This window comes from Micromys minutus (assembly GCF_963924665.1).
Source record: "Micromys minutus genome assembly, chromosome: 1".
In the NCBI taxonomy this organism is placed as follows: domain Eukaryota; kingdom Metazoa; phylum Chordata; class Mammalia; order Rodentia; family Muridae; genus Micromys; species Micromys minutus.
This window is the reverse complement of record NC_137969.1, coordinates 33,569,269-33,585,104: the sequence shown is the minus strand read 5'-3', so window position 1 is coordinate 33,585,104 and position 15,836 is coordinate 33,569,269. Positions and strand designations below refer to the sequence as shown.

General features: G+C 39.8%; 1 protein-coding gene and 1 pseudogene across 2 annotated transcripts in view; one reads left to right on the top strand and one right to left on the bottom strand.

Annotated features, from left to right (window-relative positions):
- ABCA13 (ATP binding cassette subfamily A member 13) overlaps window positions 1-15,836 on the bottom strand; it is a gene marked incomplete at both ends in the record, with an annotated part of 453,164 nt that overhangs the window by 366,833 nt on the left and 70,495 nt on the right. Inside the window, 5 exons of the mRNA XM_080920446.1 lie at window positions 7,675-7,814; window positions 8,498-8,703; window positions 9,967-10,140; window positions 10,356-10,456; window positions 13,565-13,692. Of these exons, the coding sequence (XP_080776572.1) occupies window positions 7,675-7,814; window positions 8,498-8,703; window positions 9,967-10,140; window positions 10,356-10,456; window positions 13,565-13,692 (749 nt within the window). The remainder of the gene's footprint in view (window positions 1-7,674; window positions 7,815-8,497; window positions 8,704-9,966; window positions 10,141-10,355; window positions 10,457-13,564; window positions 13,693-15,836) is intronic.
- LOC308434565 (homeobox protein NANOG-like) lies at window positions 11,416-12,329 on the top strand (annotated as a pseudogene). The gene has a single exon. The product of its transcript is annotated as a homeobox protein NANOG-like (transcript).

Genomic DNA, 15,836 nt, shown 5'->3' with positions numbered 1-15,836 from the left:
AAAAAATCATAGACATTTGTTCCTAACCTAAAGAAAGGTATACATTTATAAAGTTAACACCAAACAGATTGGACCAAAAAAGAAAGCCCACACTATGCTATATAAATACTAAACAAATAGAAAAAAAAGACTATTAAAAGTTATCAGGGTAAAAGGTCAAGTAATATTTAAAGGTAGACTATTAAAATTACACCTGACTTTCAACAGAGACCTTAAAAGCTAGAAGGGCATAAAATACATGTCTTTCAGACTCTAAGAGACCTAAAATGACAGTTCAAACTTGTATAGCCAACAAAAATTACAATCACAATAGATGGAGAAAACATAGTATTTCATGTCAAAGTCAAATTTAAACAATAACAACCCACAAAGCTAAGCCCTACCAAAAGTACTAAAAGAAAAACTCCAACCCAAGGAGATTAAGCACACATCTGAAAGCACAGACAATAAATACTCTCAAAAACACACACACACACACACACACACACACACACACACACACACACGCACACAAAACTAACCACCTTCAACAACAACAAAATAACAGAAATTAGCAATAACTGATGGTTGATATCTCTCAATATCTGCAAGCCCTGAATACCTCAATGCACCAGAAAAGCAAGATTCAGATTGAAAAACCCATCTCATGATGATGATAGAGAACTTTAAGGAGAACATGAATAGCTGCCTTAAAGAAATACAAGAGATTTCCGGTTCAAGGCCAGACCAGGTCCAGTTTCATCAGAACTGGAGCCTGCCCTCAGGTTGCTGGGTGCCCAGAAGAGCCACAGGAGGGCTCTCACTCCTGAGCCCAGGGTTGAGTCAATACTCCCTCTCCACTGACTATCCAAGAAGAAGCTGCCTGGAACTCTCTGGGTGGAGGTACTAGTGCTACTTGGGAACAAATACTTCCAGCCCAAGGCCAGATCCAGCACAGTTGCATCAGGACTGGACACTGCCATCAGAACTCACAGCCTACCCAGAGAACCTAACACCCAGGAGCAACCCCTCCAGAGAAGACAGGCCCACAGACCCACAGCAGAAAAGCTCTAATCAGAGACAACAAGATCATCTAGCACCGCCTATAACAAGATGGCAAGAGGCAAGTGCAAGAATCTAAGAAACAGAAACCAAGACATTCTGGCAACATCAGAACCCAGTTCTCCCACCACAACAAATAGTGGATATCCCAGCTCACCAGAAAAACAAGATTTAGACTTAAAATCATACTTCATGATGATGATGGAGATCCTTGAGAAGCACATAAATAACAAACTTAAAGACATATAGGAAAGCCAGGAGAATGCACACAAACAAGCTGAAGCTCTTAAAGAGGAAACAGAGAAAACACAAAATCACTTAAAAAGCTACATGAAAGCACAACCAAAAAAAGTGAAGGAATTTAAAACAGAAATAGAAACAATGAAGAAACCACAAAAGGAGACAACCCTGAAATTGGGAAACCTAGGAAAGACATTGTGAGTCATATGCTCAAGCATCACCAACAGAATACAGAAGATAGAAGAGAGAATCTCAGGGGCAGAAGATACCATAGAAAACATTGACACAACAGTCAGAGAAAATGAAAAAAATAAATAAATAAAAAACTTCTAATCCAAAACATCCAGGAAATCCAGGGTACCGTGAGAAGATGGAAGCTAAGGATAATAGGCGTAGAAGAGAGTGAAGACTTCCAACTAAAAGTCCCAGTAAATATCTTCAACAAAATTATAGAAGAAAACATTCCTAACATGAAGAGAAAGAGAGAGAGAGAGATGACCACGAACATACAAGAAGCCAGCAGAAACCCAAATAGATTGGACCAGAAAAGAAATTATTCCTGACATACAATAGTCAAAACAACAAATGTTTAAAACAAAGATAGAATACAAAAAGCAGTAAGGGAGAAAAGATAGGAAGCATATAAAGACGCACCTATCAAAATTAAATCAGACTTTTAAACAAAGACTATAAAAGACAGAAGATCCTAGACAGATGTCATAGATACCTGAAGAGAACACAAATGTGAACCCAGGTTACTATATATATATATATATATATATATATATTGAGCAAAAATCTCAATTACCATTGATATTCCAGAACAAAAGCAAATTTACACAGTATCTGTTCACAAATCCAACCCTACAGAGAATAATAGATGAAGAACTCCAAAACAAATATGGAAACTTCACACTAGGACTAACAAGAAATTAATGTTCCTGCAGCAAACCCTAAATAAAACAAGCACACAAATATAATTCTACCTCTAACAACAAATGTAACAGGAAACAACCATCACTATTCCTTAATATCTCTTAATATCAATGGATTCAATTCCCAATAAAGAGAAATAGACCATCAGACTGGATACTTAAATGGGGTCCAGCATTTTAATGCATACAGGAAACTCATCTCAGCAACAAAGACAGACATTACCTCAGAGTAAAAGGTTGGGGAAAAAATTTCAAGAAAATGATCCCAAGAAACAAGCTGGAGTAGTCATCCTAATATCAAATAAAATAGATTTTCAACCAAATGTCATCAAAATAGACAAGAAAAAACACTTTTTAATCATCAAAAGAAAAACCTATCTAGATGAATTCTCAATCATGAGCATCTATATTGCAAATACAAGGGCATGCACATCCACAAAAGCTCAAAACATATATTGCACCACACACAATAATATTGGGAGACTTCAACACCCCACTCTCATCAGTGGACAGACAATGGAAACAGAAACTGAACAAAGATACAGTGAAACCAACAGAAGTTATGAACCAAATAGATTAAACACACATCTCTAGAATATTTCATCCTAAAATATAAGAATATACCTTATTCTCAGCACCACACAGCACCTTCTCTAAAACTGACCATATACTCAGACACAAAACAGTCCTCACCAGATACAAGAACATAGAAATAATTTCATGCATCCTATCAGATCACCATGGACTAAGGTTGATTTTCAATAACAACAGAAACAACAAAAGCCCACATACACATGGAAGCTAAATAATGCTCTGCTCAATAATAGCTTGGTCAAGGAAGAAATAAAGAAAGAAATCAAAGACTTTTTATGAAGGCACAAAATACTTAAACTTATGGGATGCAATGAAAGCACTGCTAAGAGGAAAACTCAGCTCTGTGTGCCTCCAAAAGTACCTGGGGTGAGCATACACTAACAGCTTGACAGTACCTCTGAAGGCTCTAGAACTAAAAGAAGCAGATACAGCCAAGAGGAGCATATGGCAGGAAATAATCAAACTCATGGCTGAAATCAACCAAATAAAAACAAAAGGAGCAAAAAAAAAAAAAAAAAAAAAAAAAAGAACTATACAAAGAATGAACAAAACCAAGAGTTGGTTCTTTGAGAAAATCAACAAGATTGATAAACCCTTAGCCAGACTAAGTAAAGGGCACACAGAGAGTATCCAAATTAACAAAATCAGAAATGAAAAGGAAGACATAACAGAAACTGAGGAAATTCAAGAAATCATCAGATCCTACTACAAAAGCCTATACTCAACAAAACTGGAAAATCTAGAAAAAAATAAACAATTTTCTACACAGATACCAAGTATGAAAGTTAAATCAGGATCAGATAAAATACATAAACCGCACCATAGCCCCTTAAAAAATAGAAGCAGTCATCAAAAGCCTCCCAACCAAAAAAAAAGCTCAGGACCTGATGGGTTTACTGCTGAATTCTATCAGACTTTGATAGAAGATATAATACCAAAAATCTCCAAACTATTCCACAAAATAGAAACAGGAGAAATACTACCCATTTCGTCTATTGAAACCACAGTTACCCTCATTCTTAAACCACATAAAGGCACTAAAAAGAAATAATTTTAGAAGAATTTTTCTAATGAACACTGATGCAAAAACACTCAATAAAATTCTTTCAAACAGAATCCAAGAACACATCAAAATGATCATTCACCATGATCAAGTAGGCTTCATCCTAGGGATACAAGGATGGTTCAATATGTGAAAATCCATATATGTCATCCATTATATAAATGAACTCAAAGAAAAAACCCACAGGACCATCTCTCTACATGCTGAGAAAGCATTTGACAAAATTCAACACCACTTCATGTTAAGTCTTGGAAAGGTCAGGAATGCAAGGCTCATATTTAAGCATAATAAAAGCAATATACAGCAAACCAGTAGCCAACATCAAACTAAATGGTGAGAAACTTTAAGCAATCCCACTTAAATCAGGAACTAAACAATGTTGCCCACTCTCTTCCTACCTATTCAATATAGTACTGGAAGTACTAGCCAGAACAATCAGACAGCAAAATGAAGTCAAAAAAAAAAACAAATTGGAAAGGAAAACTTAAAATTTATACTATTTGCAGATAATATCACAGTATACTTAAGTGACACCAAAAATTCCACCAGGGAACTTATACAGCTGATAAACAATTTCAGCAAAGTGGCTGAATATAAAATTAATTCGAACAAATCAGTAGCCTTCTTCTACTCAAAAGGTAAATAGGCTGAGAAAGAAAATATAGAATCAACACCCTTCACAATAGTCACAAAGAATATAAAATACCTTGGGGTTACCCTGACCAAGCAAGTGAAGGATCTGTATGACAAGAACTTCAAGTCTCTGAAAAAGAAAATTGAAAAAGACCTCAGAGGGTGAAAAAATCTCCCATGCTCATGGATTGGAAGAATTAACTTAGTAAAAATTGCCACCTTGCCTAAGGCAATCTACAGATTTAATGTGGTCCCCATCAAAATTCCAACTCAGTTCTTCATAGAGTTAAAAAGAGCAATTTGCAAATTCATCTTGAATAACAAAAAAAAAAAAAGACCTAGCATAGCGAAATCTCTTCTTAACATAAAATAACTTCTTCTAGGGAAATCACCATCCCTGATATCAAGCTTTATTACAAAGCAATTGTAATAAAAACTGCATGGTACTGGAACTGAGACAGGCAAGTAAATCAATAGAACAGAATTGAAAATGAGAAATGAATCCACACACCTATGGTCACTTGATCTTTGACAAAGGAACTAAAAACATTCAATAAAAAAAAAAATACAGCCTCTTCAATAAATGGTGTTGGTTCAACTGGCAGTCAGCATGCAGAAAAATGTAAATCAATCCTTTCTTATCTCCTTGTACAAAGCTCCAGTATAAGTGATCAAAAACCTACACACAAAACCAGGTACACTGAAACTATTAAAAGAGAAAGTGGGGAAGGGCTTAAAATACATAAGCAGAGGGAAAATTTTCCTGAACAGAACACCAATGGCTTATGCTGTAAGATTAAGAATCCACAACTGGGAGCTCATGAAGTTGCAAAGTTTCTGTAAAGCTAAGGACACTGTCGAGAGGACAAAACAACAACCAACAGATTGGGAAAGGATCTTTACTAATCTTATATCTGATAGAAGGCTAGTAGCCAATATATACAAGAACTCAGGAAGCTAGACTCCAGAGAATCAATCAATCCTTTAAAAAATAGGGTACAGAACTAAACAAAGATTTCTGAACTGAGAAATACTGAATGGGTGAGAAGCACCTAAAGAAATGCTCAACATCCCTAGTCATCTTGGAAATGCAAATCAAAACAACCCTGAAATTCTACCTCACACCACTCAGAATGGCAAAGATCAAAAGCTCAGATGACAGCCAATGCTGGCGAGGATGTGGAGAAATAGGAAAACTCCTCCATTGTTGGTAGGATTGTAAGCTGCTACAACCACTCTGGAAATCACTCTGGTGGTTCCTCAGAACACTGGACATAGTACAACCTGAAGATCCAGCTATACCACTCCTGGGCATATAACCGAAAGATGCTCCAACATATAGCAAGGACATATGCTTCCCCATGTTTATATCAGCCTTGTTTATAATAGCCAGAAGCTAGAAAGAACCTAGATGTCCTTTAACATAGGAATGGATACAGAAAATGTGGTACATTTACACAATGGAGTACTACTCAGCTATTAGAAACAATGACTTCATGAAACTCCTAGACAAATGGATGGAATTAGAGACTATCATCCTGAGTGAGGTAACCCAGTTACAAAAGAACACTCATTGTATGCACTCACTGATAAGCTGATACTATCCCCCCAGAAAGCTCTGAATACCCAAGAAACAATTCATAGAACTTATGAAGCTCAAAAGGAAATAAGGCCAAAATGGGGATGCCTTAGTCCTTCTTAGAAGGAAGAACTGATTAATCGTGGGAAGAAATATAGGGACAAGTGGTGGAGCAGGTCCTGGGGCAAAACTTATGCCCAGACTGCCTCACCTGGAGATCCAGTCCCGTATGCAACCACCAAACACAGTCACTAATGCCAAAAAGTTCTTACTGGCAAAGGCCTAACATGGATGTCTTCTCAGAAGCTCTGCCAGAGGCATACTGATACAGATGAGGGTGCTTGCAGCTAACCATTGGACTGAGCACAAGGACCTGAATGGAGGAGCTAGAGAAAGGACTGAAGAAGCTGAAAGTGTTTGCAATCCATGGGAAGAAGAACAACAACCAACCATACAGCCTAGAACTCCCAGAAACTAAAACACCAATCAATGGGTACAAATGGGGAGACCCATGGCTCCAGCTGCATATGTAGCAGCGGATGGCATTGTCTTGGTATCAGTGGGAGGAAAGGCCTCTGGTCCAGTGAAGGTTCGTTTTCTCCAGTGAATGACCACACAGTCAAGAGTACTTAGATAGCTCAATTTTTGTCTTGAAGGATTTTTTTAAAAATTGCAAAAGGACACAAAGTTGGGTAGGGAGGGATGGGAGGGAAGTCTCGGAAGAGAGATAGATATGATCAAAACATGTCCAAAACTCTCAGTGAACAAATAAAATTTACAAAATCAAATAAATGGTTTTACCTAAACAAGGAAAATTTTGAGAGTGAATAAAATGTCTATGCATAGTGCTGGTTAGGCCTGGCCAAACCAAGCAGGACTATCACAACTAAAAGTCATCCCTGAACACAGTCACCTGTGGAGGGACTCCCACTTTAGGCTTTCCTCCATGGTGCATAACAACACTTTAGACTGCAACTCTATCTCACTAAGTGGGGAAAACACCACATATAATGTCATTAAGACCTCCTGACTTGGCAGCAGCCATCTTCCAGTTAACTAGCCAACATGATGAACACAAAGGGAAAGAGGAGAGGCACTCGGTCTATGTTCTCTAGGCCTTTTAGGAAACATGGATTTGTTCCTTTGGCTACATACATGCGAATCTACAAGAAAGGTGATATTGTAGACATCAAGGGAATGGGCACTGTTCAAAAAGGAATGCCCCGTAAGTGTTATCACAGAAAAGACAGAAGAGTCTACAATGTCACCCAGCATGCTGTGGGCATCATTGTAAACAACCAAGTTAAGGGCAAGATTCTGGCTAAAAGGATCAATGTGCAGATTGAGCACATCAAGCACTCGAAGAGCAGAGACAGTGGATGAAGTGGATGAAGGAAAACAATCAGAAGGAAAGGCACCTCAGCTCAGCTGAAGCACCAGCTTGCGCCACCCAAAGAAGTGCACATTTTGAGGACTAAGGGAAAGGAGCCAGAGCTGCTGAAGTCCATTCCCTGTGAATTCATGGCCTAATGTACAAAAAGAAATAAAGGACCTGGACTGAAAATTTTAAAAAAGACCTCCTGACTTACATATCAGACTGTTCTGGAAACTTCCAGGCATGTTCACATATCGAGCCAATTCACATGTCTTCCTGATGATCCCTGAGAGGTTTTTCCAGTAGGACATTTGCTGCATGGACATTTGTACTTCTTCAAGTATGTGAGATACCCTGCAGCCAAGAGAATCCAGAAAGTAGAACTTAACTAACAGTTTTCACATTGACATATAGTTATAAACCCACCCAAAGGCAGCATGTGCAAACATATGACAGTCCACATTAAAGAGCAATTAGAATCTTAAATAGTTTATTTCATATTTATTCATTTATGAATTATTTTACTTTGATTTGGAAAATGCAGAAAAATCATATGGCGATATATAAAATACACAAAAAAGAGTAAATCGAGCAAAAAGTAAAAGAAAGTAAACAACAATATAAAATAAACTTTGGGGCTAAGAAAAAATATATTCCCATTTGATATATGTGACTATGGTATACTTATCAGCAGCCATAAAAGGTGGTTATTGATGTAAAGGGTCATGAAAAAGTTATGGCGCACTGAGCAGCCTCCTATATGGAAACATCAGCCTTGGTTACACACAGAACTGGGGTTTGTCATGAAAGCTTAAGTCTGTAAACAGGGAAACAGTCAGTAAACAGAGAAACTATAATTTTTATTAACATGCTGGTTTTTAGAAACTTTCTTATATTAGCAATGGGTTAATCTTATTAAAGTATCTTTCTATTCTACTCTTTAGGAATAGAATGTATGATGGTGAGCCATCACCAAGTAGCACCTAAAATTCTGCCAGCATCTAACCCCTGAAGTTTTCCACCCAATGCATACTTACACTGTGGAGACAAGCTGGTTCTCACAGCTATCAGGAGAGACACTATTCTCAGGTGCTGCATCATCTCTTGGAAGCTGGAAGACCTGAGAACAGGCAAAGCTCACTTCTGACAGCTGTGTCCCGAGATCCTGCCAGCCAAAATGCCCACCATGTTCTGAAATGGATCCATTTGTATGTCCTGCAATGACTGCTTGCAAACTATGACCCTTAAAAGAAAGAAAACATCACTTGTCAAAAGTTAAGTAAGCCATTTAGTGTGGGCATTTGATATGGAGCCTACCCAGCTCGTTTATCAAGGTCTGCCTTCCAGGACAATCATTTTAAGGTAGCCATAGACATGAACTTTTACTCAGTGTTTTTAAAGCTGCAGCCCCCAAATAAAACTTTACCCAATAATAAAATAAGATTCTTTATTATCTATGTCATTAAGCATCTAATAGATATTCTAGTGTTGGTGCCATGTGTGTTGGATGATCTCCCCAAATATGGTGAGGGAATACTTAATAAAGTCCTCAGAGAATCAGACCTGATAAGCATCCTCATGGTAACCGCTCTCAAAGTCCCTTAAGTCCATAAATGCTGCAGAATGATTTGTACAAATTTCAGCCTGAATAGTTGTCACAGACTTTGAAAATTTCTCTACCTTCCCAGTTGCCTTTTTGGATCCTTGAGTATCAAGGAAGCCCCACAACATTACTGTCCAAACTCCAGCCCTTATGATCACAGATCACAGTTGTACAAGGGACACCCATAAGACTAAGACAACTCTACCTGGCTGAGCCTCCCTCAGCCCAAGACATAAAAAACTATAGAACGTGCTCTGTTTCCAACCACTGGGCTTTAGAATGGTTCGTCAGGACAAATCACTCAACTTCTACCTGAAAAGCTTTCTCATACAGCTTGCCACCCATAGATCTCACTGAGTCAGTCCCAGCACCCCATGGACTTCTGTGCCTGCATAACTTCAGGTACACCTTTCTGTCTAACAAGCATTCTCTACAACTCTTCTTAGCTTCCAAGTTTTCCTCTACATTCAAAACACAAGAGCATCTTTGGGGAAATTTCAAGATGATCAACTGTTATGTACTCACGTTATCTGCTCTGCTCAAGCCAGAGAAGGTCTTCATGTTTGTACACCCCTTGGCTAATAATAAACGCAAATTCTTACTTCCACTTTAATTTTGCTCAGAGTCATTTCTATTTTACTGCTTTTATTATTTCACTAATTTTATATACTAGTGCATGTAAGAAAAGAATTTTAGGAGATGGGTAATTGTGAGAGGAGCAAAATAATAAACATAAGAATATTAAACATTTTAATTCTCAGTAAGAAAAATAAGTACTGAATTGACACAATCACTTTTCAAAATATTCCATAGTCTGTGTGAATGTTCAGCATGGTTGCCTGGATGGTTCAACATTAGCAGGAGTCCAGTTGGTGCAGCTGGAGAGATCTAATGGATACTTACAGCATCCTTCCCAGCTTGAAGCAGCTCATTTAAAACACTGGTCTCATTGAAGGAGAGGGTATGGCATAGCATTCCCCAGACATCCCTCCAGATGCTGGAGTTCCCAGTGGGAAGAGGAGCCTCCTGAGACAAATGTCCATTCAGGCAAAAGGCAGACACATTCTTTGTCAACAGCTGAAAAATTAATAAAGATGGAAAGAGGGGACATTTAGGAATGCTCAGTGGTGTTCCGAATGAAATCAACAACTACAAACAGCCACATTAAAGTGAAGCCCAGAATTTTTTTTCAAAAGCCTGTCCATTCTCTGTATGTCATCAGCCAAACTCACAACAGGAAAAGCTGAACACTGCTTCGATCCTTTGACTCTTTTGTACGGAGAGAGAGTTACCTGGTTTAGCCCCCAAAATAACACATCCTTTTCTAGTCTCCATCCTTCAGACCAAGCAGGTATAAAGTCCTTTGCTGACCTCTCCAGGAAACTGAGGACTTCTGCAAGACAGAAATATGTTTTACCTTCCATTTGGATTAGATTTCTCAAATCCATAACTGTGGAACAGTACAGTGAAATCCAAAAAAACATGAATTTCGGCACACCCTGTTATCAAATACTTCGTTATCTTATAAAAAAGGAAAACAGGAACATGACAGGATGCTCTGTTATACTTTGAGAACTCAATACTATAAGTGCTTTGTTACAAACGCACATTGCTTCTAATGCAATGCCCCCTTCACATGGTTTTCCTCCCTTCTCCTTAGAAGGATGAAAAGGATTTAACCCATGAAAGCAAAGTGTAACCTTGCCTTCCTTGAGCTATGGCAGAAGAAACACCTGCCAGGCAGTGAAAGTTCACAAAAGGACATTCTTCACTCTTAGAAAGATCTCAATCCCATGCAAGCTCTGCACAACACAGAGGGCAGGCGAGCAGAGATACCAATGCCCTTATACACAGTGTCTTGGTGGCATCTCCCTCCTGACTGTCATAGGATTGGTGTCAATGAGAAAGTTAAACTGTCCCATGAAATTGCATGACCCAGACCACACGGCAGGCTCTGCTAAACAGCAGAATGTGAGCCTCATTTAAACAGCAGCATGGCATGTTGTATGTGACAAACCCTTGAGGACACCGGAGCAATAATACACAAATGTATACAACACCAACAAAACTCAGCTTGAAACATTGTCATCTCACCAGCAAGGCTCAAAAACACTTCCACTTGCTCACAAAGACAAAGAAAAGCAGAGCTGCATCCGACAGGCTGATTTCCTGTCTGGCTCTTTTGTGGGAAGACTGAGGCTCACTCCATTCTGCCTTGTTGATAATTTTACATCTGAACATTTAATTCTTACTTCTAAGATCTGTCCCCCTAGACACTGGGTTTTAAAGTCTTAACTTTTTTGTTGTTGTTAAAAACTTTTTAAAAGTCCCTTCCCTCACCATCAGGCTGACATGAGTGTGGATCCTTCTGGTCCCCACAGTCTGCCTAGTTCTTGGAAAGCATCAAATTCTGCGGACTACTTGCCAATGCTTGCGGTTGGTCATCCTTAGGAAAATTATTCTTGCTTACAAATGTCTGCTGCTACTGAGATACTCTGCACAAAGACTGCCTCTCCTCGGCCTTCCTCTGTGGACCTCAGACAGCCCTGATTCTTCTACCAATCCTAGACTAAAACTGTCTAGTCCTGAGGCTGACAAGGGCCTTGAGAAGAAGAGAGAGAACAAGGTCCTCACCAAGAAGCAGAAGATGTGGATTGTGTTCTCTCAGGCTCAGTTGTGTGCACTCAAGGACAGGTTTCAGAGGCAGAGGTACCTCAGCCTCTGGCAGATGCAAAAACTCTCTACGATTCTGAACCTTAGCTATAAGCAGATTAAGACCTGGATCCAAAACCAAAGAATGAAGTGCAAGAGGTGACAGAAAAACCAGTAGTTAAAGACTGACTCAGAAGAGCTCAACACCAGTGGAGTATCCCAGCATCCATTGCAGCTATCCCAAGGGTTATCTGGTGAATGTATCTGAAAGCCTTCCAATGTAGGGCAGCCAGACCTGGACCAACCCAACGTGGAACAGCCAGACTTGAATCAACCCAACTTGGAGCAACCAGTCTTGGACCACTCAGTCTTGGTGTGCTCAACCCTGGAACAGCCAGACTTGGAACGCTGCTCTGCTCCGTAACTTCGGGGAGGACTCTCTGCAGCCTTATGTGCAGTTGCAGCAAAACTTCTCTGCCAGTGATTGGAAGGTGAATTTGGAAGCCACTAGGAAAGGCCATGCATTTTAGCACCTCACAGCCTTGGAATTATTCCTAAACTACTCTGTGAATCCATTAGGCAAAATACGAGACTTACACAGCAACTGGGCATAAAGTCATGCAGGGCCAGGTTCTTTTCTTCTTCCAAAGATGTTTGTATTGTTTTGATGTTTTTTATTCATTATTTGTTTGTTTTCTTTTGTTTTTTGTTTATTAAGACAGGGTTTCTCTGTGTAGCTTTGGTTATCCTGGAACTGTGTACAACAGGCTACCCTTGAACTCAGAGATCTGCCTGCCCTTGCCTCCTAAATGTCTGGGACCAAAGATTTTCATATTGTCTTTATCTTTTAATTATTTGTTTTTGTTTTGTTTATCACTTTTCTTCTTTAATAATTTGTGTATATGAGTACACTGTCTTCAGAGGGCAACAGATCCCATTACAGATGGTTGTGAGCCACCATGTGGTTGCTGGGAATTGAAGTCAGGACCTCTGGAAGAGCGGCCAGTGCTTTTTACCACTGAGCCATCTCTCCAGCTCCCTTTGTTTTCTTTGTCAAGACAGGGTTTCTCTGTGTAGCTCTGGTTGTCCTTAAACTAGCTCAATAGACCAAGCTGGCCTCGAACTCAGTAATCTGCCTACGTACCTCTGCCTCCTGACTGCTGGGACTAAAAGCGGTATACCACCACCACCATCTGGCATATTGTTTTATTTTTATTCTTTTGGTGCCAGAGAGCAAACCTAGAACTTTGAACATGCTGGGCACCCGCTCAACCACAGAGCTCTTATTTGCAACCCATGTTGCTGCATTTGTCTTAGCTGTGTGTAACTTGTCTTTGTGTGTGTGGTAACAGTGGGCTTTGGATACAGTGAACTATACCTTCTCATGTCTCGCACACCCTTACCCACACCAATCTAGATTTGTCTTTATTTTTATTTTTTTTAGAAACTTGGGTCTTGGTGTATACTGTGTATCATTTTGAGGGGTGAGGTTTAAAAATATACAAATTATAAAAATAAAATAAATAAAAATTCATTCAGACATGGTGGCTACTCTTAAGGGTGAGACAGAAGGATCACTTGAGGCTAGCTCAGATATACAATAAGTTCAAGACCAACCTGTACTAGGTTTAAATAATAAGGCAGCATCTCAACAAAATAAGATTTCACCCGTTAAGGAACTCCCATGTCTTTGGAGTTCCACTAACAGGCTCCTATGTTAATATCTGTAGAAAGATGTTTATAATTGATTGAACCATGATGAACCAGTGCCAGATGGACTACTTTAAATAAAATAAAACACTAATTTTACCTTTAAAAAAAGAAAGAAAGAAAAGCAGAGCTGGTTCACCTTGAACAAATCGTAAATCCTGGGAGAACGTTTTCCTGAGAATAGTATCCAGCAGGGGCAATCTCTTCAGAGCTGGCCACGGGGACAGTTCTGACAGGGCATGCTGCAACTTGCTCAGATCCTGGAATCTGGGGGCAAAAATAAGCAAATGTACCAATTCGAGAGATGAAGCAAAAGAAAACATCTTACCGCTTAGGAAATTGAACTCACAGACTGTAAGGCCAACTTTCAGCACCTAACTGAGTTCTCCACAAACTGCATTGTCAGCTGTTGAGTCCTGTGCTAGAAAGATTCCTTTGGAAGACATGTTCAAAGTAAATATTCTCTTTACCTCCAGAAATGTATGAAGCAGGTGAAAATTGGGTTGAAGTATCAGCTTATTTTTATAAATATTTGTGTTTCTGGGATGATAGTTTATGCCTATCATCCCAGACCTTGGCAGGCCAATGCAAAAGAATTTGTAAGTTCAAGGCCAGCTTGGGGTACCCAGGGAAACCTGTTTGTTTTAATGCCTTAAAGCTTACAGTTATGAGGCACAGAAAATTAATTTGACTTTTAAAATATTGACCCATCAAAGGAATAAGGGAGGCATAAGAGACCCATCAAAGGAAGTCTGCATTGGATAAGCTGAGAGTCTCCAAGATCAAAGGAAAAAATATAACTTATAAGGCTGCTTGATGCCTCCAGTGCCTGAGGGATAAGGCTAGTTATTCAACCTGGGGCTTGGTATAAGGATTTTTTGTAGAGATATTCACCTTAAAAGAAAACTACTACTCCTGGCAGAAAACTACTGAGGGCAGACTCTTCAGCAATACCTATCTGTCTCTGCACCCCTGCTTGGGATTCTGGGGCCACAGCAAGAGGCAGAGGCCCCATAGTCCATCAGGGCTCTAGGATGTTAAGAAGGATAATGTGCGCATGGCTCAAATGGATGCAGATGACAATGAAGACAATGAAGCATGAAGGGAGTAAGTGTGGGAACTGAGAACAAGAGAAATGGAAACAACTGTGGGAGCATGAAGAACCATAGGCAGGCCACAGTTAGGAGCAGAGCTACCAAGAGCAGCCAACTCCAGACTTTCTGCCTCTTCATGGGAACACAGTGCATCTTCAGCCAGGAAAAGAATGGCCAGATAAAAGACAAAATATGAGAGAAGTGCCTACTAGAAGCCCAAGCAAACCACCCTGCCCCACCCTACCCCACCCCTGCTGAAACCTGGATGAAGTCCCACTGTTTGTCTACATCTGACTTACTCAGACCTACATCCACCTGGTCTCCCCAGAGCAGCTCGCCAACATCAGGTAAAGTACATGTTTGACATGTGAGTTTTCTTAGGTTCTGCCACTGCAGAAAGTATAGAAGAGTGAAAAGAGTCCTAGTGGTGTTTCTCTTATAAGAAATCATCAGAGGCTGAAGAGAGATGGCTCAGAGGTTAAGGGCACTGACTGCTCTCCCAGAGGTCTTAAGTTCAATTCCCAGCAACCACATGGTGGCTCACAACCATTCATAAAGGCATCTGATACCCTCCTGTGGTGCATCTGAAGACAGCTACAGTGTACTCACATAAAATAAATCAACTTTTAAAAAATCATCAGGAAGGAGGATCCATCCCCAGGCCACCCTGGATGAACCACCTCTATCTACCCAGCCTGAAGGGTAGCTTCGTAAACTCAGCCTTCCATAGGACTAAGGAAGGTCAGGTGACTCACCCTCTAAGGCATTCTAGGTTATACTGAGGAGCAAGCAGATTGGCTCATAAGAAGACTGAGAAAGAAGACAACTGTGTGTTATTTACTTGCCAAGTGGAAAAGACTATGTGGTATGAAATCTGAGTCTGGGCTGCTGAGCCTTTTCACGGTCCAACAAACAAGGGAATTTTAGGACCATATCTGTAAGCAATGAGTTCTATGTGCGTTTGATGAGCCAGTTCTTGCTGGAATGCCTAGGGTTACCCTATTAGTCCATGTTGCCCAGAATCTTTGCTATGTATTAGCGTATAGATATAGACCCACAGCCTAGCCACCAAAGTGGCACAAAGTCTCAAGACAATGAGAGAGTCTGCAGTGTCTTCGGGAAGATATGAAAGACTGACTATGGAGACAAGGGCTTTAAAACAAGTGTGATTCCCTGATCCAACACTTGGGATATGAGACCATCAGTTTCCTGACAAGGACTAAATAGAAGCCTGGTATAGTGGCCACTCGATTAAATACAAGTATGGATACTGAGAGACAGACAAAGTTTAAACAAAGACAAGAGTTATAGCAGAGG